Source organism: Diabrotica virgifera, chromosome 1 (genome assembly GCF_917563875.1).
Source record: "Diabrotica virgifera virgifera chromosome 1, PGI_DIABVI_V3a".
Taxonomy (NCBI): Eukaryota; Metazoa; Arthropoda; class Insecta; order Coleoptera; family Chrysomelidae; genus Diabrotica; species Diabrotica virgifera.
The window spans coordinates 39,721,791-39,749,602 of NC_065443.1; the positions used below are offsets into that span (position 1 = coordinate 39,721,791).

At 33.8% G+C, this 27,812-nt stretch overlaps 1 protein-coding gene across 1 annotated transcript; it reads right to left on the reverse strand.

Moving 5' to 3' along the window:
- Window positions 1–1,883: 1,883 nt before the first annotated feature.
- Window positions 1,884–26,686, reverse strand: LOC114336068 (uncharacterized). Its single transcript, XM_028286392.2, has 6 exons — window positions 26,427–26,686; window positions 21,922–22,095; window positions 21,051–21,218; window positions 9,256–9,413; window positions 3,549–3,799; window positions 1,884–2,710 (listed from the first exon to the last, which is right to left on the reverse strand). Exons 1-6 carry the CDS (start codon window positions 26,445–26,447, stop codon window positions 1,950–1,952), a joined length of 1,533 nt encoding a protein of 510 aa, XP_028142193.2. The 5' UTR covers window positions 26,448–26,686; the 3' UTR covers window positions 1,884–1,949.
- Between the last annotated feature and the right edge of the window lie 1,126 nt (window positions 26,687–27,812).

Here is a 27,812-nt window from a genome sequence, read left to right on the forward strand (position 1 = left end):
CCAGTCAATTAGTCTTCTGGTTCATCTTGAGTCTTTTAGTTTCACTATGTGACCTGTCCAATTCCATTTCAGCTTGGCTATACGTTCGACGACATCAGTGATATCTGTTCTTTTCCTTAGGTCTTGGTTTCTCATTTTGTCTTTTTTTGTCACGCCGAGAATCGTTCTTTCCATGCGCCTTTGTGCCACTCGCATTTTTAGTGCTGTTGTTTTTGTGAGCGTGAGAGTTTCTGCTCCGTATGTCATAATAGGAAGAACGCATTGATCAAATGTCTTGCGTTTCATAGCTATCGGGATGTTGCTCTTAAATATGTCCCTTAGTGAACCATACGCCACCCAAGCAAGTGTTATTCGTCGTTGAAATTCACAGGTCTGATTATCCTTGCTTATTCTGATTTCATGACAAAGATATAAATAATATGTACTTTTCTGTCAATTCTACCACTTGATTTTGGATGGTTAGGTGTTCACTGGGAACCAAATTTGTCATAAATTTGGTCTTACTGATGTTCAATTTTAGACCTATTGTTAAAGATACGTTTTCTAATTTTTGTAGCATTTGTTGTGCTTCACCCAGATCTTCGGTAATATGTACTATATCGTCGGCAAAACGCAGATGGTTGAGCATTTCCCCGATTATTTTTATTCCTCTATTTTCCCACTGTAGTATTTTAAAGATATATTGGAGGACCGTTATAAATAATTTAGGTGAGAGTGTCGCCCTGTCTCACACTTCACTTGATATGAGTTCCTATGTTGGTATCATGTAGCTTTACATGCATTGTGGCGTTTTGGTACAATGTTTGTACTAACTTTGTAAGCCGGTAGTTTATTCTACTATTGTTCAGAGCAGTTATAATGCTGTTTTATTCCACAGTGTCGAAGGCTTTGTAAAAGTCTATGAAGATAAGCCAAATCTGTTATATTCTATTGATTTTTCTATTAAGGTTTCTACTGTTTGTAGGTAATTGTTTGTTCCGAATTTTGAGCGGAAGCCAGCTTGTTCTCGGGGCTGGTAGAAATCCAATTTTTTTTCTAGTCTTGTCGTAATTATTCAAGTAAACATTTTATAGATGTGGTTCAATAAGCTGATTAGTCTATAGTTTTTTAGGTGCGCCTTGTCTCCTTTCTTGTGTAGTAAAATTGTTACTGCAATGTTTTATGTTTCCGGTATGCAACAATATGTTAGACAAAGGTTAAACAAAATTTTTATTTGGTTGAGAAGGACACGTCTGCCCGTCTTTATAGCCTCTATTACGACTCCATCTTCTCCTGGTGCTTTTGTTGTTTTTCATCTTTTTCGTTGCGTCCGGGATTTCGCTTAGTGTGATCTCTGGCATGAGCTCTGAGCCCTGGTTGATAATTTTGCGTAATGCGGCGGCTGCCAAGTTCATTTAAACAAACTAAGTTGGAATAGAAGAAATGATGGAGTTTAAATAACTAGGCATCACACTATCTAGCTACGGAAAGCTCGAAACGGAAGAGGAAAATCAATTGAATAGAGCAAACAGATCCGCAAGTTGCTTAAAGGAAACAATATGGAGAAATAAAAATATCGGAAAAGAAACGAAATACAAAATTTACAAAACAGTCACCAGACCAATAATGGCATACACGGCGGAAATACGACCTGACACAGGGAGAAGAAAAATAATGCTAGAAAGAGCAGATATTAAAACCCTTCGAAAAATCGATGGTAAGAGACTATCGGACAGAGCTAGGAATACAGATATACGACACAGAGTCATGTATATACAAAAAGAAGAAGAAGAAGAAGAAGAAAAATATACATTATATAAAAACTACAGAAGCATACCGTGTGCATGTATGCTTTGTCAGAACTTTTATTTGGTAAACTGGGGGTAAATAATTCAATCACAATAATAAGTAAAAGTAATATATTTTTTATTCTCCTAAAAATCTATAAAATACATTATCACAGCTTAAAGTTAAGAACCATATGAGTAACTGCTTTGGGAAGCAGCTGAACCCGAGTGGCCTGAACTTACTTGGGATTCGTACGCAGCTTTATTTTGACTATACGCATTTTTCAGATCTCCAACTCTAGCGATTTCTCCTTTCTGAACAATTTTTCCTACAGGGTAATCAAACTTATAGAAGAATCCCTTTGGGGGCCCAGTGGAGCCTTCTTCTTCATCGTATTTTTTATCATATTGGCCCTCGTTGTCCCAGCTTTTATCGTAATCACCGGAATTATCAACTTGGTTTGATTTTGAGTTATCGGAGGGCTGGTACTGTCCAGATTGGTGGTATTGACCACCCTGTTGGTATGATCCTGGTTGTTGATTTGCTCCACTCTGCTGGTATGCACCTTGTTGGTATGATCCTGGTTGCTGATTTGTTCCACTTTGTTGATATGCACCTTGTTGGTGTTGTCCAGGCTGTTGATATCCTCCTTGTTGGCTGTACTGGTTGGAGCTTGAAGCAACTGGCGTGTATTGACCAGATGGTTTGTTTTGAGTTGGGTTTGCGTAGGAGTTTTGGCTTTCACTGTATGCTCCAGTGTAATCGATTTGATTCGGATTGGTTAATTGCTGAACAGAACCTTGTTGACCTGGTTGTTGGTATTGACCAGTTTGTTGGTATTGACCAGTTGGTTGGTATTGACCAGGTTGTTGGTGCTGACCAGAAGATTGCGATTTAGATGATTGATAATATTGACCTTGTTGAAGGGGTCCTGGTTGTTGAACTAAAACAAAAATAAAAAGCATGAGATTACAACCGTTAAACGATGGTTTGCTTAATTAAAAGGCGGTGGTACCGACACCAATAATTCTGAGCACCCTAAAAAGGCAAAATGATGCAGTTTAATCGGAATAAGTCAGGTCGGTGTTGTTGCATCAGTATAGTATATTAAAATGGACGAAACGTGGCTTTATCACTTCACTCCGGAAACAAAACGGTAGTCATTTGAGTGACTACCACCCGGAGAAAGCCATCCAAAGCGACCAAAGATACAAAAAACCGCCGGCAAGGTTATGGCCTCTGTATTTTTGGACTCGCAAGGAATTATTATGTTCATTGACTATTTAAAACATACAGAAACAATGAAGAACGACTACTATATTGGTTTATTGGAGAATTTGCAGAGCAAAATCGCCATCAAATGCCTCGTTTGTTAAAGAAAAAATTGTTGTTGCAGGTAGACAATGCACCGTGTCACACGCTAATGAAAACAATAGCAAAAATGCACGAATTGGAGTTTGAATTGCTTCCACATTCACCGTATAATCCAGATCTGGCGCCCAGCGATTACCACCTTTTTCCGATTTTAAAAAGTTGCTCAGTAGCAAGAGATATCGTTCCGACGAGGAAGTAATCGCCAAAACTGAACCCTATTTTGAAGACAAAGAAAAATCGTTTTCCAACGACGGCATCAATAAATTAGAAAAGCTTTGGAATGATTACATAGCCGCTAAATGAGATTATTTTGATGAATAAAGCATAATTTGCAACAGACTGTTATTTTCCTGGTTAGGCCTGGGAAGTATTGACCGACGGGTTATATGTGTTATTAATGTTCTTGCCTTGTTTAATTTGACCAGATTGATGATACTGTCCAGGTTGTTGGTACTGTCCAGTTTGTTGGTATTGTCCAGTTTGTTGGTATTGTCCAGCGGGTTGATATTGTCCGTTTTGCTGGTAAACTCCAGAACTAGAGCTAGGTTGTTGGTAGTACTGACCTTGGGGTTGATTTTCAAACATTTTCTTAAATTCAGCTTGTCCTTGGAGCGATAATGGTCCGCTAGCGTAGTTACCATCAGCATCGTAGGGGGAACTGAAATCAATATCAATATGTAATGGTTGATTTAAATCAACATTTTAAAGCAATTTATTATTTTTATTGGGAATAAACCACAATTTAACTTTGAAGTACTTAAGTTTACTTGACGTTTTGATCTACATTTCCAAAATATTATTGTCTAATAATATTGCTATTATAATATGTTGTCACATCTCTACGCAATAGTGTTGTCAAGGTGTTCATTGAATTAGATATTAACTTCGTTAATAAAAAAAGTAATTTTCGTGAATTAAAATATTACAAAACCGCCAGTTTGGCATAAAAGAAACAGCAACTTTTTTTAATGGCATGGACTTTATGTCATTCAGCCAGTCACAACATGAGGTACTTAGTCTCATGTGTAGTGTGTGTGTTGAGTCAGTGCCTTGTTACTTTGCAAAGTCGACGTCATTGTCTTTGCAGAGACGCTAATTGTATCCGAACGTCTGCAATCCCTCCGGTGAGTACCGATTGCACAAGGACAAAAACTAACTTCATTTCATGAGATTCGAAAAAAAGAACTTAAACAGACCAGATTCAACATAGATGAGATTTAAGACATTAAGAACGAGAGAGGAGAGATTAAAAACGCAATGAGAGAGGAGAGGTGGTAATTTGGTTTTGCAAGGACAACGATCTCATTATCAAGAACACATGATACAAACTACCAGCCGCAGCCTCAAGAACCCACATAACAATTTCATGTTCTTAGTAGATTCATAGAACATACTTTTCAGAAAAAGTATATACTGAGAATATATGTAATTACCATTGGGAATGTGCAGAGCACATACTGTGTATATACTACATTACAGTACTTAAACGTTCTATGTATATACTTAGAATGTACTACCGAACTTCTTTTCAGTATATACTAAGAATATACTTTTTTGGATATTCCAAGGACGTGCTATAAACCTTCTATTTATATACTTAGAACGTACTACCGTACATCTTTTTAGTATCTTGGAAGAACATACTTTTAAGAATATCTCAAGGAAGTGCTATGTTGCTCAGAAGTATGTTTTCAGCATCACCTAATCTCATCTTAGGTTCTACGGGTTCTACCAAGTACCTAGTTACATATTCTAATTGCATATGAGAATGAAGTTAATACATCCTACAATATTATTTAAAAAGTAAGTATATATAAATTTTAGTTATTTATTATAAATATTATATAATATTTATCTAAACTAACCTATAAGTAACTAAAATTTATATACTTAAGTATATGTACTTACCTACTTACCTACTATTTAAGTAATATTGAGTTAACAAAATGAATCATATTTTGAAGCACCGTAAACAAAATAAAGAGATTATGTATGTTCCTAATAGTCCTACTTCTTTTAATACTTTATCGTTCGCCTTCATCACTGCATAGACAGAAATGTCTGTTTTTGTTTTCATATTTTACCGTTACGTACTTAATCCCTATCCAGGTAGGAAATTGTCAGAATGAGAATGAGACTGGCCGTTTGCAGTTGAATGGAATGGCCCATATCACGTCGATATAATTTTGATCCGATCTCTTATAAATACTTGCTTTTACGATCTTGTGATAAAAATGGTGGATGATGTATTCTTTCAGTTCTTTGTAACTGAATGTACCTAATCCAACGATGTAAAAATACTCATGGTAAACTCGAAATGGTAAATTCATTTCAAATATGAAAAAGAATATTTTTGTTTCTTTAATACAATTAATGTTTAAACTTTTTTAACATACAATTAAGACAATTTTAAGAAATTAATTCGTCAAATACATACATAAATTTTATTAATTATTATATAAATATCGAAGTTAATAATCCATAAAGCTAACATTATTAGATATATAATATTTTTAAAATATTTTAAAATTATGTATGTACTTATAAGTATGTGTTAAGAATATTCGATAAAGGTATATTCTAAGAATAAACTTTTACGAATATTCTGAGATACTACCGACATGAATGTGCTCAGTATATTCGGTACGAGAATATTCTTTGAAGAATATGCAAAGAACATGAAATTTAGAATGTTTTTTAAGGTACATGGTATGCATGTACTACGCATATACTAAAAAGAATATACTCCGACGAATGTTGGTAGTATATGCTTTGAACATGAAGCGAACATCATTGTTATGTGGGTATATACATCTAGAAAGCCCCTAGAGATGACGGTGAGATTATAATAGGAAACCTGATTGACTAGATCGTTATAAACCAAAGCAAGTGACCACAACCTTGTTTTACTAGACATGAAACTCAAATTCAAGAAAATAAAATTAGTCACAAAATCACATTGAATTAATTTAATAGCACTCAAGAGCTGATCTCCTACAGATCAAAAAACAAATAGGTACACCAGGAAGTCAAGAAAGTAGAGAGATATTGACAACTTAATGCTACAGAAAAATGGAGAGAGTTAAAGAAGATCCTGAGGAACATCATACAGCAACAACTGGAGATCGATACATTTCTTATAAGCAAACAATAGATAACAGAAGAAATAAAATAATTTATATGGGAAAGCCTAAAATGTAAAAATAAAAGCTCGCAATAATACAAAAAACGTAAATTAAACAATCAAACAAAATATCAAAGAAGCGAAGGAATTGTGGCAATCAGAAAAATGTGCAGAGATAGAAAGATTAGATAAACAACATGACAGCTTTATTATATTGTATACAGGAAAAATTAAGGAAACAGCTGGCGTATACAAAAAGGAAGCATTGGAAACATAATGGACAAAAACAACAAAATAATAATTGAAAGTGCCGAGAAAATAAATAGATTAGAAGAATATATTAAAGACCTATTTGAAGAAGACGAAATAACCTGTACTAGTAGCCTGTAACCTGACAATAGAACCTGTACCAGTAGAACAATTTTGCTCTGAAGCTATTTTCTTGTGGCATTTTTACAATTTTAATTTTTACAATGGGAAATAAGCCACAATATTATTAAAAAATGATTTTTTATTAACGTTTCGACGCCCAAATCGGGTGCCGTTTTCAAAATACAAAATACTACTAATATAAACAAAAATGTTGTTGCTTAGTAAAAAAATTCTTCTAATAATTTATTTAATTTGACTCATTTATATCGGCAATTCAGATACATATGATACATTTTAAAGTAGAAGACTTTAAAATGATATTGCCAATATTTATGAGTTGCGTTCCTGGGACGACTTTACTGAAAGATAGTTCATTCGATTACATGAAATCAACCCCAACTCAAGAATATCCGTCACAAAAAAATTCATAGCATGTGATCTGTCTTTAAAAAGACAACCACATGCAACGGTGACATTAAAATTCTCGCGTTAGAGATCTCATAGTAAATCACGAGGGAAAACCAGGAAAAACCTCGTGATACTATCCCGACATCGTAAGTATTTGGTCTTACATTTAATTTACTCTCAAAACTAATACCAAATTCTGACTTTACTATAATTTTGTTTAAATTATAAATAATGTCAATAATACATGGATATATAAGTAATACTAAAATATAAAATATGTACTAACTCGACTATTGACTTACTAATTGTGGTATTTTCTTTCTATTGACTTCCTCTTTCAGTATGGGTATCCACATCCTACTGCATTCCACCGAGGAATTTGCGACACAATTGGTTTCGTTTAGCATAATTAGAGCCGCTTCTTTGATTTTTCTCTTTTTACTATCTGTTTCTTTCAAGAAACAGTAAAGAGATTCAAGTATAGTCCTGAAAGAAACAGATAGTAAAAAGAGAAAAATCAAAGAAGCGGCTCTAATTATGCTAAACGAAACCAATTGTGTCGCAAATTCCTCGGTGGAATGCAGTAGGATGTGGATACCCATACTAAAAGAGGAAGTCAATAGAAAGAAAATACCACAATTAGTAAGTCAGTAGTCGAGTTAGTACATATTTTATATTTTAGTATTACTTATATATCCATGTATTATTGACATTATTTATAATTTAAACAAAATTATAGTAAAGTCAGAATTTGGTATTAGTTTTGAGAGTAAATTAAATGTAAGACCAAATACTTACGATGTCGGGATAGTATCACGAGGTTTTTCCTGGTTTTCCCTCGTGATTTACTATGAGATCTCTAACGCGAGAATTTTAATGTCACCGTTGCATGTGGTTGTCTTTTTAAAGACAGATCACATGCTATGAATTTTTTTATGACGGATATTCCTGAGTTGGGGTTGATTTCATGTAATCGAATGAACTATCTTTCAGTAAAGTCGTCCCAGGAACGCAACTCATAAATATTGGCAATATCATTTTAAAGTCTTCTACTTTAAAATGTATCATATGTATCTAAATTGCCGATATAAATGAGTCAAATTAAATAAATTATTAGAAGAATTTTTTTACTAAGCAACAACATTTTTGTTTATATTAGTAGTATTTTGTATTTTGACAACGGCACCCGATTTGGGCGTCGAAACGTTAATAAAAAATCATTTTTTAATAATATTGTGGCGTATTTCCCATTGTAAAAATTAAAAAAAAAGTAGAATAATTATTCAACAAAATTTACTATAACGAAGAAATTCCGAAAGAATGGCTAATATCTGAGTTCGTTTCAATAGCCAAAAAATTCAACGCAGTGCAATGTGAGGTATATAGGACGAATATTTATCAGTTTGATGGACCATGTTTTAAAAGTTTTTTTTGTTAGACATCCATGAACGCGTCTACAAAAAAGTAGACGATAGCATAACAAGAAACCAACTGGGATTTACAAAAGGCTTTGGCACTAGAAAAACATTATTGACTACTATGTAGAAATCATTACAAATTTAAACCGATATCAGAAAGCCATAATTTGAGTAGACCAACTAAAATCTAATGAGATTCCAATAACAAGAGGAGTACTACAAGAATGTGTACTATCCCCTCTACTTTTTAAGATGTACTAAGATGAGATGTTGAGCTAAAGATATATTGGAGGTGGGAAAATGAGCAGCTAGGGACAGAGATACTTAGAGGCAGATTCTGGGGAAGGCCAGGGCCCGGACTGGGCTGTAGCGCCATAGGAGAGCGAGAGAGAAGAGACGCTTAAAGGGAAAATAGAGGACATCAATGAAGATCATCAATCATCTCAGATATACAGACGATACAATATTCTTAATTCTTAACAGAATTACTCAACACTATGAAGGAAAGAAAAATGAGCTATTTTGGTCAAGTTAAAGTGGAAGGAAAGGATGGAATGGGAAGACGATGCAAGTCCTGGTTGAAAAATTTAATGCACTGGAGTGGAAAACTAATAATATAACTCTTCAGAACCGTTGCAGATAGAGTAAAATGGGCCATGATGATTGCTAATGTCCTTAAAGGATGAGGCACATGAACAAGAAGAACGAGAATCACAAAGATATATAGATGAACATAATCAATGGATATATGATTAATTTCTCTTTATAGAATTCATCAAAGTTTTTACTTACGCAACTGGACGTTGATTTCTCTCGGCCTCTTCATGCCATCTTGCTAGAAACTTATCCTTTTCAGCTTTAACTTCCGGAGACTCTTCAATTGGCTTGGGTAAGATTTTAGGAACATTATCGATTTGATGGAATCCAGTTCCATCGTCCCAATATTCGACCTAAAAATCTTAAAATTAAAATTGGAACTATAAATTGGATATACCTAGTGAAATGTTAAACTTGTCCGTCGTTTTAAGGATAAAGAATGTTGAACCAATGTCATATTTGTTAAAATATTAAAATATGTCTGCACTAACCGATGGATCGGTCTCAAATTTTGAGGATTTGTTAATTGCGAAAATACCTAACTTTGAGTGAAACCCTAAAATTTTAAGTTAAATTTAGTAAAAGTTATTAACAAATATCCGTTTTCATTTATTTTGCAATTTGCGAAGCAATAAATTGTCTTTTAATATTCAAAAACCGGTATTTTGAAGCTTTTTCAATGTTTTAAAAAATCAAACTTTGTAATCTTATATCAACTATTTAGCTTTTTAATGGGGTGCAAAAAATCGAAAAAATCGCGATTTTTGCACTAAATTGTTAATAATTAAAAATGGACGTGAACTCTAGGCAGGAAGCAGGTAGGTTTTGTTCCTATAGGTCTACAATAACTAAAAAAAAGTAGTCAGCTTCCTGGATCTTTGAGTATCCTGAAAAAAGCCTTATTTCTCCGGACTAAGAATTATATCGACCGACCACGCAAAAGACGGAGTGACAATTTTCCATAGAGGTAACAATCCGCCAACGAACAAGCAGAATTGCTCATAAAGAGGAAGAAGAGGAAAAGAAGAAGAAGAAGAACTTTTTTAGATATCGAAATGATGTTTCTGATGAACATGTTAATAGATTTAGTTTATTACTTCAATGAATTTCTGTATTTCTGGATTGTCATCAGGACCTGGGCCTTTGTTTGTTTTAGTCCTAATATATATACTTCATGTTTATCCCTCACTCCGTAGGATTTTGGGTAGGTACTTAAAATGCCGAATTAAGCGATCGTCTACCCTTAGGTTCTAATTTAACAATATCAAAAGTTAAGTTTTGAAATTATACCTCCGTAAGAAAAGTGCTTCAAAGATTGAATAAATCGCATAAAATTCAAATGATCAAACTTTTATTTTTAAAATGATTAGGTCAAAACACAAGTGGGAAATATGGTCGAAAATTAGCAAAAATGTGATCCGATAATTGCACAGATTTAAAAAAGTTTAAAAAAGGGTTCAACAGTGCGAATAATATAAATGAAAATGAAAAAAATATTATCAAGTAATAAAATAATAGGTATTACGTGAAAAAAGTAGCTTTAAAGCAATATTATTTATTAATAATAATTTTATGTTTACTTTTTTAATTCTACATATTACTTATAGTCTAAGAGCTGGGAGCGGATTTTGTGCGTGATAAGTAATATGGAAAAACTATACGGGGATATGTTGAATTAGTTGTGAACATGACTTTCACCAACGGCCGGAAACCAGAGTTGGGGCCGAGGGTAGTTATAAGGGGTCAAAGTCGTGGTTTTTATTATTTTTTTTATGACGCTCATGATCGAGATAGTTCACCAAAATTTGGGAATAAGTAGGTCATGACGTACCTAAGTAAAATCTCTAGGGGCTCAACGCTGCGTGGCCGACAAAGGGGTGGGGGTAGGGGTGAATATAAAAAATATAAGGGGTTTTTTGCGACGTTTGTGATTGAGATAGTACACCAAAATTTGGGTATAAGTAGACCATGACATAAATAATTAAAATACCTAGAGCCGGAAACCAGAGTTGGGAAGGAAGGTAGTTATAAGGGGTCAAAGTTCCGTTTTTTATTATTTTTTTTTGTGACGCTCATGATCGAGATAGCGCGCCAAAATTTGGGAATAAGGAGGTCATGACGTAACTAAGTAAAATATCCAGGAGTGGAACGCTGCGTGGCCGACAAAGGGGTGGGGCAGGGGTGAATATAAAAAAATGTAAGGGGTTTTTTGCGACGTTCGTGATTGAGATAGTGCACCAAAATTTGGGAATAAGTAGACCATGACATAACTAAGTAATATCCCCAGAGGCGAAAACCAGAGGAGCGGACGAGGGTAGTTATAAGGGGTAAAATTCGCGGTTTTTATTATTTTTTTTGTGGAGCTCATGATGGAGATAGTGCACCAAAATTTGGGAGTAAGTAGGTTATGACGTAATTAAGTAAAATCTTCAGGGGCGGAACGCTGCTTGGGGTACAAAGGGGTGGTAGATAGGGGTAAGTATAAAAATATATGGGTTTTTTTTTGCCGTCGGTGATCGAGATAGTGCACCAAAATTTGGGAATAAATAGATCATGAAATTACTAAGTAAAATCTCCAGGGGCAAAACGCTGCGTGGGGGACAAATGTTGTGCCGGGTCACAAAAAAAATAATACACACTGCGACTTTGACCTCTTAAAACTACCCTCATCCCCAACTCTGGTTTCCGGCTCTGGGGATTTTACTTACCTAAGTCATGGTCTACTTATTCCCAAATTTTGGTGCACTATCTCAATCTAGGACGTCGCAGAAAACCCCTTATATTTTTTATATTCACACCTATCCCCAACCCTTTATCGGCCACGCAGCGTTCCACCCCTGGAAATTGTACTTAGCTACCTCATGACCTACTTATTCCCAAATTCTGGTGCACTATCTCGATCATGAGCGTCACAAAAAAAATAATAAAAGCGGCGATTTTGACCCTTTATAACTACCCTCATGCCCAACTCTGGTTTTCGGCTCTGAGGATTTTACTTAGTTATGTCATGGTCTACTTATTCCCAAATTTTGGTGCACTCTCTCAATCACGAACGTCGCAAAAAACCCCTTATATTTTTTGTATTCACCCCTGCCCCACCCCTTTGTCGGCCACGCAGCGTGCCACCCCTGGAGATTTTACTTAGTTACGTCATGACCTACTTATTTCCAAATTTTGGTGCACTCTCTCGATCATGAGCGCCACAAAAAAAAATAATAAAAACGTCGAATTTGACCCCTTATAACTACCCTCATCCCCAACTCTGGTTTCCGGCTCTGGGGATTTTACTTAGTAATGTCATGATCTACTTATTACCAAATTTTGGTCCACTATCTCAATCACGAACGTCGCAAAAAACCCTTTATATTTTTTATATTCACCCCTACCCCCACCCCTTTGTCGGCGATGCAGCGTTCCGCCCCTAGAGATTTTACTTAGTTACGTCATGACCTACTTATTCCCAAATTTTGGTGCACTATCTCGATCATGAGCGTCATAAAAAGAATAATAAAATCCGCGACTTTGACCCCTTATAAATACCCTCGGCCCCAACTCTGGTTTCCGGTAGTTGGTGAAAGTCATGTACACAACTAATTCAACATATCCCCGTATAGTTTTTCCATATTACTTATCACGCACAAAATCCGCTTCTATCTCTCCGACTATTAAATTTCACTTTTTTACATAAATATAACGAGAATAGAAATCAGAATAAATTATAAATAGGTATTAAAATATTTTTAGTTTATTTAAATAATTGGTTAGTGTCTACGACGTATTAGATAATTATATCTATTATATCATCATGAGAGAATTATTTTTCAAATAGATATTTTTCCAAATACAAACAGTGGTTAGTTATGAGGATGAGAACGCCTAATTAGCAATAGCGTATGAAATTGTTTTTAAATAAATCACATAGAATACGTAGAAAAACTATAAAATAGTTAATAATTACTTATTGAATGGTTTAACACAATAACAATCATAATTGTTGTTTTGCATTATTTAATAAAAATAATAGAGAAACCATGTGCATTTGTGTAAAAATATTTCGTCGTAGTAGTAGTTTTGGAATGCTTTAACAAAATACAAAAAGTCCTAATTCAAAAATAAAAATCGACCTGTCTGAGGATTTCTCTTGAAATTTGTCCATTCTCGAGATAATGAATTTATGCAAACTCAAACGTCCTCACACTACAGTGTCGCGCACGCTTGATTAGCAATTAAAAAAACAAAGGGGTTTTCGATATTTTCTTGCAAAAAACTCTTCGGGATTTCATCAATCAATGTTTAAAGAATATCTACCTACCTTGGCAACATTGAAATTTTTAGATAAATGTCCGATTTAGGGTTAAAAATGGCCGATTTCGCAATTTTCAAAATTTTTAATCGCTTATATAACAAAAACTATTAACTTAGAGAAAAATCACTAAAGACCTTTTCTTCCCTTCGCCTGGCAAGGTCTTATGCTCTTCAGAATCGCCTGTCATTGTACACATTTCTTCTAAATGACTTACTCAAACACATACTTAAATTTAAACTTTACAGGAGAAAGTTTATTTTACCCCCTAAATTTCCACTGTTCGATTCAGATGATTTTTAGCCTAGGTGTACTATGAATTATCACTAGAAAAATTTCTAGCCTTACAGGACGACCGTTAGTCGAAGGGTTCACTAGCTCTTAGACTACAACTTCTGATGTTTTTTCATATTCGCGACCCATCCCTCACCCTACTCCATTAAAATGTTACATACAGTGGAACCCCGTTAACTCGGATTAATTGGGACCACGGCCGATCCGGGTTATCGAAAATCCGGGTTAGCCGGAGAAAATGGTAAAAATTAATAAAATATGGTATGCTTACAGATAAACTCCGTTATAATTGTCACACAGACACTGGTAAACCACGTTCGCATTCCACACAAAACCACACGACATACAAAGCGTCGTCAAAAGTCTCATTCTTAGCTTTCTTAGCTTTGCACCGATTAAACTGTTTTTTTTATCATTTTGAAAAAAAAAATTCTTCGATTTTAGTTCTATTTTTCTTCCAATCCGATACTGTAGATGTACCGACACCATAATATAATGCTGCAAGATTCACCTTTATCAATTCTACTTAATGCTTCTAGTTTCTTTTCCATTGTCACTACAACATTTTTACGTTTTGTTGCCCTTATAGACAAAAGACACGCAAACACAAAATCTGAATAAATTTACGAACGATTACAAAACGGAAGCGAACAATAATACGACTTTACTACACATAATACCGTCTCTGATGTTATGTTATTTAATAAAAGTGATTACTAAGACCATTGTTAAAAAAAGAATTTTAATAGTCTTTTCTAAACAATGCTAACACAGACAGTTTCAAAAAAATAAAGGATAATACACGTGCATGTTGTTTTCGACAATGAATGTGGTGTACCATGAGTCATTTTTACTATGTTATATGTAGTTCAATCCGGTTCCATTATCTCTCAAATATTATATTACATAGAGTTGGTACAAAACCTCGTGAACCTTGAAAATGCGTATGTATAACCGAAATAAAATGAAGCCAAAAATATACGACTATTTTATTTGCTGCGAATTGCGCGACAGGGTCCCATCTGCACCCTGATATTTTCAGTAATGTCGGATTCATCAATCGTTTCGTTCGTATATTGACGTCACCAAATGAATGAATTAGGTTCACAAGATTTTGTAACAGCAATACATTTTTATTGTTGAAATGTTTGTCTGATAAAAATCGGTCCGGGTTAGCCGGAGTTCCGGGTTATCGGGGGCCGACTTATCGGGGTTCCACTGTACTTTAAGCCATACCTTGCATTTGTTAGAGGAGTCAATTTTATTTCTATAATGTGTAGGAGGGATCAGTAGAAGCTTAAGTTCAAGTTTTTCGGGTCGCCACCCTTATCCCCCGGTCGCCATCTTGGAAATGGGGTGCAAAGGGGTTTCGCGCTATATCTCGTAAACTACCAACCCTACGAAAAATCTAATTACACATAAAATGTGGCAAATTAAATTTTCTACAATTTTGTTTCTATTACTTTTTATCGTTAAGTGACTAACAAAAAATATATAAACAAAAATATGTAAAAAATTTTTAACAAGTTTCCTTTTGGAGGTTATAACTTTTTTTCAGTTCATTTTAAAATAAAATAACATTATCATTATAGCAATTTTGTAGAGGGTTTTTCAGCGAACAATTTCCACTATAAAGTTGTTTAATTCTGTTTATTTATATAGGTTTTACAGCGCTCCAAACTTGACTAGATTCTCGAATGCTCATAGGGATACAATAAAAAAAGTTAGGCTTACTTTTCTATCTATACATATTTTTTATTCATACAATTTATTATGATTTTAACATTCTTATGCTATTATTAATCTGTTTGTGACCTTTCTCCCCACTATAAAACTTATAACCCTAAGCATATATAGAAAAGGCCCAAAAAGTTGTTTGCCGTTTCAGAAGAAGAATGACGCAACCGAAAATAAAAAATTCTTAAGAAGAGCAAAAAACGAATTTTTGATTTCAAAATCATAAAGTATGATCAAAATTAGCCATTCACTACACCGTGGTCAGGATCTCGAGATACAAGCGTTTTTTGGGGTGTGCCGCTTGTCTATGAAGTAACATAATGTTTTTCCTATTATATATTTTGACTTAAAATTTTCCCAAAAACTTCTTCATGAATTATATTTTATTGTTGTGTTGGTTAAAATTATAAACTAAAAAATTTGTCACTCAACTTTTTTAAGTAAACATGAAACTAACGAAATATGATGACAAAATGTTTAAAAATTAACAACTCCTTTTTTAATGTGTTTAAACATTTTGGACAAATTCAATTGTTATTTAAATACTTCAAAGACACAGTGAAATTTTCAAAAGGAAATATTTACAGCGACCAAGGATACAGCGAGGTAAATTTGAAAAATCATCAAAACTGATTTTCGGCATTTTTGTATAAAATTTGATTTTTGAACATGTTCCACCAAATCTAGATAAAAATAAACTTCATATTCGGATTCAGCGACCTCGAAAACATAAAAATAGGCCAAAATTGGTCATTCACCTTAAATTTGATTTTCGCGGTAGGCATAACCATTGCTGCGGCTTGGCTAATATTATAGATAGAAAAGTATTTTTTTATTGTATTCCTATGAGAATTCGAGAATCTGGTCAATATTGGAGCGCTTTAAAACCTAGATAATAAATAAAATTAGACAACTTTATAGTGAAAATTATTCAGTGAAAAATCCTCTACAAAATCGCTATGATGTTATTTTATTGTGAAATGAACGAAAAAAAAGTTATAACCTCCAAAAGGAAACTTCTTACAAAATTTTCTCATATTTTTTGTGTATAACTTTTTTGGTGGTTACTTGACGATAAAAAGTAATAGATATAAAATTGTAGAAAATTTAATTTGATACATTTTATGTATAATGGAATTTTCTGTAGGTTTGCTAGTTTAGGAGATATAGCGCGAAAGCAACCCTTTTTCAAATATGGCGGCCGGGGGACAAGGATGGCGACCCCAAAAACTTGAACTTAAGCTTCTACTGAACCCCCTGCACATTAAAAAAATAAAATTGACTCCTCTAAGAAATGCAACCTAAATGTAACATTTTAATAGACTACCCATGATGATAGAAAAAAAAATAAGGAACACGGCCACTGTACGCTACTAAGCTACTGTAAGAGCCACGCCGCGACCCACCTGAAATCCGTCAGCGACCTACTAGTGGGTCGCGACCCACCGGTTGGGAAACGCTGCAATAAGGCATTCGATTCCATAGAACACTAGCCGTATTAGAAGGAATTAATAACGCAATGATTGATTCCAGATATACAGGGTGTTTCATTAATAATTGTCCATATAGTAAGTGGAGAAACCTTAGCACGAAATACGAAGATTTAACCTAAAACACTTAAATAAAATGTGGTTCCTTACTGAGTTACAGGGTGTTTTATCTAAAAATTTAAAAACTATTTTTGCTCAGAATTTTAAAACTATTTGGCGTATCCTTATCATACTTGGCAGAAAGTGTAGGTACTGTACACCCTACTAAATTAAGATAAATAAACATTTCTAGCTACTACCAGAGGCGTACGACAGGGGATAGTGGCTGGTTGACCCTTCCCAAATTCTACGCTACTGACGAAATTGCTATTTTAGTGTAATGTTTTTATTTTTCAATACTTTTTATGTAAAGAATATACTCTTCATTCGTAACGATAAAATTATTAGTTTTCGAGATATTTGAAATTAAAAATGAAGCGACACAATACATTAATCAAAATAACCGTGTCGTTTCATTTTTAACTTCAAATATCTCGAAAACAAATGACTTTATCGTTACGAATGAAGAGTATATTATTTTCATAGAAAGTATTGGAGAATACAAAAATTGAACTAAAATAGCAATTCCGCCAGTGGCGTAGAATTTGGAAAGGGTCAACCATTCACTTTCCCCCGTCGTACGCCTCTGGTAATAGACAGAAACGTTTGTTTAACATAAATTAGTAGTTTGTACAGTACCTATACTTTCTGGCAAGTACGAAAAGGATACGTCGAATAGTTTTAAAATGCTGAGCAAAAATAGTTTTTAAATTTTTAGATAAAACACCCTGTAACTCAGTAAGGAACCACATTTTATGTAAGTGTTTTAGGTTAAATCTTCGTATTTTGTGCTAAGGTCTCTCCAGTTACTATATGGACAATTATTAATGAAACACCCTGTATAATACTCCTCAAATACATAAACGACAGTGCAACTATGCAAATAAATGTATCAGAAGGTCTAACAACAAGCAAAATAAAACGAAGAGAGGAGTTAGATAGGGAGACACTATCTCTCCAAAATTATGTACTCTTGCATTAAAAGATGTGTTCTAGAAGTTAAATTGGGAACAACGTGGAATTAAAATTGATGGTAGATTTTTTAGTCATCTAAGATTTGCCGATGGCATAGTACTCATAAACAACAATTCTTCTCCTTCTTTTTCTTTTTATACAGACATCACTCTTTTTGTTTTTTCAATGTGCTTCCAGTAAGTTGTCCTTTCATAGTTTTCGTGGTCTTACCACTGATCTATTCCATTCTTTCACGGTTTTTGCTCTGAATTTTAAAGAACCGCTTGGATTGACATGAAATTTGGCATACGTATAGCTTACATGTCAAAGAAAAAAACTGATATTGTGCCGATGTGTGCTTTTGCCCTGGGGGTGACTTTCACCCCCTATTGGGGGTGAAAAAATATATGCCCAAAATAAGTCCGGAAATGGGTAAACTGACTAATTTTAAGTAACTTTTGTTCTATAGAGCATTTTCGCCAAGTCAACACTTTTCGAGTTATTTGCGAGTGAATATGTTTATTTGTCAACAAAATAACCACATTTTTAGACGGTTTTTTGCAAATAACTCAAAAAGTAAGTATTTTGTCGAAAAAAACGTTCTTAGGAAAAATGTAGCCTATAAAAAAGTAAAAAAATTGGTGTAGGCGTTAGGTCTCTGGATCTCGTAGAACCAGAATTATAGCCAATGAAAAATAGATTCATATTCATCAAATTTCAAATAGAATATTTCGACGTGAAATATCCAAAAAATTAAGCACTTTTTGGGGAAAACCCATTATAACTTTTTTAAAGTGTTTAAAAACACTTTTTAAACACTTTAAATAAGTTGTCATGAGTTTTCCCCGAAATGTGTTTTATTTTTGGTTATTTCACTTTAAAATGTTCCATTTGGAATTTGACGAATATGAACCTATTTTTCATTAGCTATAACTCTGCTTCTACTAGGTGTAGAGACGTGATATATACACCATTTTTTAAATTTTTTACAGGCTATATTTTTGCTAAGAATGTTTTTTCGACAAAATTCTTACTATTTGAGTTATTTGCGAAAAACCGTCTAAAAGCGTGGTTATTTTGTTGAAAGAAATGAACAATATTTACTGCCAAATAACTCGAAAAGTATTGACTTAGTGAAAAAACTCTATAGAACAAAAGCTACTTAAAATTAGCCAGTTTATCCATTTCCTGACTTTCTTTGGACGAATATTTTTTCACCCCCAAAAGGGGGTGAACACCACCCCCAGGGCAAAAGCACATATCGGCACAATATCACTTTTTTTCTTTGACTTGTTAGCTATGTACATGCCAAATTTCATGTCAATCCAAGCGGTTCTTTAAAACTTAGAGGTTTTGCAATAATTTACCGTTAAAGAACGGACTAATCGTCTTTCTATTGGGGAACCGTCTCTCGTTGCCCTTACTACTCTATTTGTTGTCATGCGGCTAATGTGGTCATTCCATTCTACTCTTCTATTTACTTTTCAGTTATTAATGTTATCCACCTTGCATTTCCGGTGTATATCTGTACTTCTAGCTCTGCCCCATAGAGTCTTACCATCGATTTTTCGAAGGGTTTTCATCTCGGCTGTTTCGAGCAATCTTTTTGTCCTCTCTGTGTCGGGTCGTGTTTCTGCCGCGTATGTCATTATTAGTCTGATGACTGTTTTGTAAATTCTGCCTTTCGTTTCTTTTCCGATATGTTTATTTCTCCATATTGTGTCATTCAGGCAACGTGCCACTCTGTTTGCTCCATTCACCTGATCTTTCATTTCTATTTCGAGCTTTTCGTAGCTAGATAATGTGATGCCTAGATATTTTAACTCCATCACTTTTTCTATTATCTGACCCTCCAGCTCCAATTTACATCTTATTGGGTTTGCTGCTATAACCATGCATTTTGTCTTTTTTTGGGGAAATCATTTATAGCTTTTAGATTTAATTTCTGGCGAGATGTTTTTTAAGTACATGATAGATTTAAAGAAGTCGTTTGATAGATGCCAATATAGAGACGCGATATATATTATGAGGATGGGGGAATGCCACTAAATTTAGTAAAACCATTAAGAATATATTAAAGAAAACATAGCGATAGTAAGGTTTGATCGAAAGCTCCCGCAACCTATAAAGGATGACATAGGCATTAGACAAGGAGATTCTCTAAAACCATTAAGAAGAACTCAGAATTATCCGACGTCGGCGATCACCATTCCGAAGGCTTTTTGATCTTCTGCAATATGAAATAATTGTCCTGCATTTGATATCTGAGTCCATTCACGAAGGTTGTTTAACCAAAAAATTGGTTTTCTTCCGGTACTTCTACGGCCCTCTATTCTATCTTTAAGGATCAGATGTATTTATATCGATTTCCCCTCACTATCTGTCCCAGATAAGACATGTCTCGGTGTATAACATCCTTTACCGGTATCTTCAGCATCCGACTATAAATCCACATTTTCAATGCTTCAATGCTGTTCATGGTCGATACCTTTATCATTCACACTTCTGCACCATACAACAGTACCGGTCAAAATTACTCTGGATGAAATCATAAAGAAAGTTAAAAAAGGAAAATATGTAGAATGGATGAAATAGATATGCAGATATATTATTTTGATAACGTAATAATAATAACAGAGAATGAAGATGACCTACAAGCATTAATTAAAGAGTTCGAAGATACTGCGATCATTTATTATAATATCGTGATTTCAACAGATAACGATAGAAAACTAAATTAATTGTGATATCATCAGAACCAAGAAGATGTAAACTGGTTGTAAACAACAAAATTATATAATAAGTAATGGCAATGGAATTCTTGACACAAGAGCTTTCCCACGAGAGAGAAGAGGCCGTCCATCAAACATGCGAACTGACGACCTGAGAGTGTTAGCATGAACTGGATACAAGCCAGCGACAGATGGAAAGAGCTGACGGAGACCTATGTCCAAGATGTCCAAGAGCTAGAGTAAAATCTTCTTCATCTTATTCTTCTTCAGCCTGTTTGCATCCACTCCTGGACAAACGCGTCCCCATAAGTTCTCCACTTTTCTATATTTTCTGCTATTTGTTGTAAAATTTACGCATACTAGTATTGTTTATAACATTACCTTGATTTCGGTTCCATCATCATTAATGTAATTGTACGCCCCTCTTAAATCTCCACCAGCAACTTTTTTCTCAGTTTTGGCAATATCTGGGATGTTGTATCCATAAAGGTATCCTCCTATTCCGTCTTGTCCGTGATACTGTCTAGCTAAGTAAATATCTTCCAGAACCTAAAAAAAGTGTAGCTTTAAAAAATTCGCAAATTTTTTATATAAAAGTTAATTTACACATAGGTATATCTAATAATTCGTATTTTTTCGATTATAGCGCAATCTATTAACAATTCTAAAAAAATATTTCGAATAAATGATACTTATTCTTTCATGAGGAATCCAAATCTGCAATAAAAAATAAGGGTTCCTATTTAAGAATTTACAGTTACCCCCTATCCTCCTCCAGGGGATGGGTTGGGGAGTCATGTTTGGTGTTATTCGATAGGTTTTTGAAAAACATTAAAAACGTATGTTTTGGTTTTTCATTTGAAAGTGTAGCTCTCGAGATATTAGACCGTTTCTATAATTTACTTATGGTACCACGATAAATAATTTTTTTCCGATTATAGCGCAATCTATCCACAATTCGAAAAAATGTCTCGCATAAAAGTTGCTTAATTTTACTTAAGGAATCCAAATCTGCAATAAAAACTAAGGAGTTTCATTTAAGATTTTAAAGTTACCCCCATCCCACATCCAGAGGGTACTGTGGGCTGTCGTGTCTGGTGCCATTCGAAAGATATTTGAAAATTATTGAAAAAGTATTCTTGAGTTTTTCGATCTGATGTTTATCTCGCAAAATATTCGACTGTGCCGCTACTTTTGGGGTACCCTGTATAAAAGAGAAATTAATAATAATTATTATAATTATTTTACTTACATTGTGAGGTTCGTTTCCCAAATATCTTACTGCGGGAACATTTGATTCTACTTTTGGCGCATAGTGAAGAGACTGGTCCTGTTGTTCTATTTGCTGTTGAGCTTCTGGTGGATCTAAGTCTACCAGGCGAACATCTGCGGCTAGCAATACTGATAAAATACTGGTAAATCCAAACTAAAAAAATTGAGCACATATGTGAAAAATGAAGTTTTATTGATTTTAAATAATTTAAACGACTGAACCAAATGCTTTAAGATAATGAGTAGCTTAGAGCTTAATAATAAACGCCAATTCTATATTATAGAACAAGCCTAGAAAGTTACTAGCAAAAAAGTACAGCATCATAAATATAATTTTTGTAGAATTATGATATTTATTTAGAAAACAAGTGCCACAATGGTAATGTTAACTTCATTTCAGATAATTTTAAGATTCGTGCAATAATTTCACACACTAATTTCAAGAAAATATCGAGTTAACCTTTGAAAGTAGAAATTAAAAGAGAAATTAAAGAGAAGAGTATTGATATTATCTGTGCACTTCAATAGAAAAAGAAAAGAACAACGGAGATGTAAATATAAGAAAAATCTTCTACAAATACCTCCTGTACACAGTAGACAAGATTCCACAGAACGAATATAATATGGTCATTAATAGGTAACTATAACGTAAGAGTTAATGGTGATATATAGTACTAGGGAAAAAACAACGATAAAACGAGGATTTCAGAAAAATAAACGGTGATTTTTTGAAGGACTTCTGCAGCACAAATAAATTAGTTATTAATAATATTTTTCCCTCACAAAGAATAAATAAGAATACCTTCGAAAATACCAGAGGACAAAGATATTTCATCGACCTCATTCTTTTAAATAGAAAGCTGCTACCTTCCCAAATTTTGTATGTAAGAGCAATAACATCGGCATAGATAGTAAGAATTGAAAAAGAAACATCTGAAGAAGTGGAAATAAAGGGAGGAGTCAGCAAGGCTGCATACTATCACCTCTCATCACCTCTATTATTTAACGCTTATTCTGAAGAGGTATTGCGAGAAACTCTGGAAGATGAAACAGTCGGAATAAGAGTAAATGGAGTCTTAGTTAACAACTTTAGATATGCAGATGATGCAGTAATAATAGCCGATAGTTTACAAGACCTGCAAAGACTCATGAGTAAAATAGTAAGGTGTCGTAGGGAGTATGGACTCTCTCTCAATATCAAAAAGACGAAGTTTATGAAAATTTGTAAAAACAACCATAATACTAACGAAATCTTGATAGTAGAGGGCCGGCAGATCGAAAGAGTAAAAAAGTACACTTACCTAGGAACACTTGATAACAGAAAATAATGACTACACTGCAGAAATCAAATTCAGAATCGAAAAAGCACGTTCTAATTTTATGACAATAAAAAAGGTCCTATGTAGCAAAGATTTAACATTAGCTCTTAAAGTACGCCAAACAAAATATTACGTATACCGTGTACTATACTATGGAGTGAAATCATTGACGTTAAATATAGAGACAATGAGACGACTTAACGCCTTTGAAATGTGGACCTATAGAAGAATTATGAGGGTTTCCTGGGCAGATAGAGCTAGGAACAATGAAGTACTGATAAGAATAGGTAAAGAGAAGGAAGTTGAACTAACAATGAAAGAAAGAAAGCTGCAGTATGTCGGACGTGTGATGCGGGGCGAGAAGTATGGCATCCTGCGACTCATAATGCAAGGAAAGATAGATGGCAGAAGAAGCATCAGAAGAAGACGAATTTCATGGCTGAAGAACTTTAGAGAATGGTTGGGATGCAGCTCAAAACAACTATTTAGAGCTACTGCCTCAAAAATTAAAATAGCTATGATGATTGCCAACCTCCGTAGCGGTGATGGCACCTGAAGAAGAAGATAGGAAGCGATCATAAGATAGTATCATACAAAATCCGAAAGCTGGGAAATAATTAAAGCAAAAATCTTAGACTCAGCTAAAGAAGCCCTAGACACTGGACCACAATTTTTACGGTTTACGCAAAGAAATATGGTGCTTTATGAGAGGTCAAAAAGCGGCGAGAAGGAATTAATAGACTTGAAACACATCAAAAAGGATGCATGGATTGACTTTATAAAGCAGTTATATACAAAAGAACAACAAATGTAACGTTGAAATCAAAACTATAAGAAATTACCATAAACGAGGAAGTTCTCATAAACTTTTATTAATAAAGGATTATCATAAACGAGGAAGTTCACACAAGCTATCCTGATGTACAAAACAACTTGAAAAGCTAAAAAACAGAAGAGCTTAAAGAAAAACAAAGAAATTAAAATTCTTTGTTACTCAGACGATGCAATTTTGATAGTCCAATATGAAGATACCCTTCAAAGACAAGTTCACAGATCTAATACAAGACAAAATAATTTAACATGATGATTTCAACTCAGAAAAATAAAACAATAGTACATAGTAAACAACCAATGAGATGCAAACTTGGAAATAATTGGAAATATGGACATAAGGAACCTAAGAATTACACTGTCTAGCTATTGAGTCGTTGAAAAAGGACTAAAAGATCAAGTACAAGAAGTAAATAAATTGTTAGGAGACCTTAATAACATTACGAGTAAATGGAGTAAGAGACACATTAGTTGTGAGATGAAATCTGTGAAGAATCTAAAGACCAGTATAAGACCAATGATGACGTATGCATTAGAAAAAGTACCTGGTAGCCTAACCCTAGAGTATTATGGAAACAGCAGAATTGTGAATACTCAATACACTGAGAACAATTACAAGAACCATGTTAAGAGACCAAATAGGGACTGATAAGATCAGAATAAAATGTAATTTACAGGGTATAAACATGAGGACACTAAACAGAAAAAAAAAATAACGGAATAATCACCAGTAGAATGGCGGATACCAGAGTCGTTAAAATCATCATCATCAACAGCTATTCCATCCATGCGGATGTAAGCCTCCCTTAGGTGTGTCCATTCATATGTTTGCTGTTTTTTGCGTCCATTCGTGGCCAGCGATTCGATTGATATCATCAGTCCATCTTGTTTGATGCCTGCCTCTATTTCTTTTGCTTGCCCTTAGTCGCCACTCGAGAATTCGCTTTGTCCAGCGGTTGTCTTCCATTCTTCCTATGTGTCCTGCCTAGTTCCATTTTAATATGGCAACCTTTTGGATCACATCTGTTATTTTTGATCGCCTTCTTATCTCTTCATTGGACTTGCGATCACTGAGGTTAATGTTGAGCATTCTCCGTTCCATAGCTCTCTGGATCACTTGAAGTTTGTGGACTATTCTGTTGTTAAAAGTCAAAGTTTCGGTTCCGTATGTCGGAACTGACACAGTCGTTAAAATAGCAAGGGACAGATCACCACATGGTCATAGAGGCAAAAACCCGCCAATGATAAAGCAAAATTGCTTAAAAAGGAAGAAGGAGAGGAAGACCGTTAAAAGCGAACCTGATTGCTTTAAATTTGTTGCAAGAGAAACATATAAACCATTATAACTACTGGAACATAGTCAAGAGGTTATTTAAACAAAAATGTGGCTATTAGACCAAATATTACTTGAAGAGTTGTTGTGGAAAAGATACAGCGTGTTAAAGTATTTTTCTGCTTCTTTTATTTACTTATCATTTTACTAAACACCTAGATACAAATTACTATCAACGAAACAGAGATACAACTTCAGATAGGAAATATATAATTTTACTTTTAATTTTATGCTTTCTTATAGTTATTAGCTGTTATATATTATATAGCAGTTTTATTATTATGACCAATATGTATTATTTATTTTGATGGTTTAATTTGAGTTGTAGAAAAAATATACCATGCAATATAAGGATACAGTGTTTTTCGCTTGTGGAATTGTCACCATAGGTTCAAAAGAAAACAGCCACTTTATATATTTGTTGAAAAAAAAAATACTATTTATTTTTAAACGAAGAGTAGTATTTCGCCATAACGATATAATAGTAATAATAGTTGTAAATTTGTCATACAGATATTTCAATGAAGGAGACAATTTAATGATTTTAAATTTCGTTATTCCTTAAAATGAAAAACAATAAACTAAAAATATTACAATTGTTTTAAAAAGACGTCTCAAAGAAATGAGTTTCGTCCAAATTGGACCAAAGAAATGTAAATTGAGAGAAAAAGATCTTAATGAATTGAAATTGATTAGTCGTAGGTTAAAAACTTAGTATTACTATTATCCTAAAGGAGATACGTACAATACCGGTTTATCTATAACCTAAAATCTAATATCTATAAATGTTTTATGTACTTGTATTCCACTACTTCATTACATTAAATCAGTAAATTTAAGAATAACAGAAAGTTGCATATCAGAGCTTTAGAAATATGTGGTTACCGATAATAGTATACTTTAAAGCGAAGGATAATATAAATGACTTTATCCTTTAGTACGTAATTAATATTTATAATCTTTTATCGAAACATTCATGTGTTCATCTATTTTTTCACTTACCAAGAACAACAGATTCTTCATGTTTTTTTTGTCTCCCACACAGTACACTTCGTAGTAAAAAAATTTCACTTAATAAGGATAAACACCGAATTATTCTTTACTATTTAGCATTTTCGTAATCATCTTCTATATATAAGTTGGAATCCGCGATGATGTTTTCCCCTTCTCTTCGTGGATTCATCATCAGGATCCCATATCCTGCACCGAATTTTTCTTGAAATATATTTTACAATTAAGAAAACAGACTGTCCGATTGATATATTACGTAAATAATAAAATGTCATGAATGAACTCTTGGGATTTTATCGAACAATAAATTATAGAAGGATGAATTAATATTTTTTTTTAATTTCATTATACATATTTTTTACTAGTCATTTTTTATAACGTCTTTACAGTTAAAAAAAAGCTAAATGTCAAATTATCGCAATTTATTGACATGTTTTTCTTTGATTACATTTTTTATTGATATCAAGAATACAGTACACAACAACAGACAAGCATATTGAAAATGGCCGCGAGCCGCAAGTAAAAATGACCCAGATGATTGATGAACAGATCTTATGCAGGATCAAACAGAGAAGTAAAAAAATCCAGTAACTAAAGCAAAACATACGTCCTGTGTGAGAAGAAGTCAATATTTATATATCGGATCTACAAGATCAAAAGAAGCATGTAAAATGGTAATAACCATGGGAACAAGCAGAAAAGAAACGGGTAGAATAATACATGGAATAGGAAAACTACCCTGGATCCAGCAATACTCACAACTTCTTATTGAAACAAGATCGCAATTCCAAAATACGTCACAAACATATTATTATAAAGTGAAATACGAAGAAGATAATGAAACAACAGTACAGGAAATGTAAGATGCAGTAGGAACTCTAAAAATTCGAAAAGCATGCGGACCACAAGCTATACCGAATGGATTAAACACAACCTCTGAGTATTACGGGAATTAATAGCGTATGTTTTCATCTTATTCTATAAAGGAGATGACTTAACACAGGAGTGGACAAAAGCACATTGTGCACGTGATAGAACAAAGGAAACGACAAAACATGACAAGCATTCCAGCTATACCAAAAAAAAGGGATCCAAGGTTGACAACAATACCATGTAAAGAACTTATCAGACAAATTAAAAAGCACAGGGAAGATCTGCAACATAATAACAACATTTAAACAAAAAACACACATACAGGAGAGGTCAAAGTTTCTCACCTTTAGACGTCTGTGGCAGTTTACTCTTTACAAATAGTTTTTTTGGAATGCATTGGAAGAAAGTAGTAGTAGATCATTTGGCTAGTTTTCATCAATATCAATAATACTTTTATCAATAAATTTCCGAAAAGAAGACATTTGTAATGGACCAAGAATAATC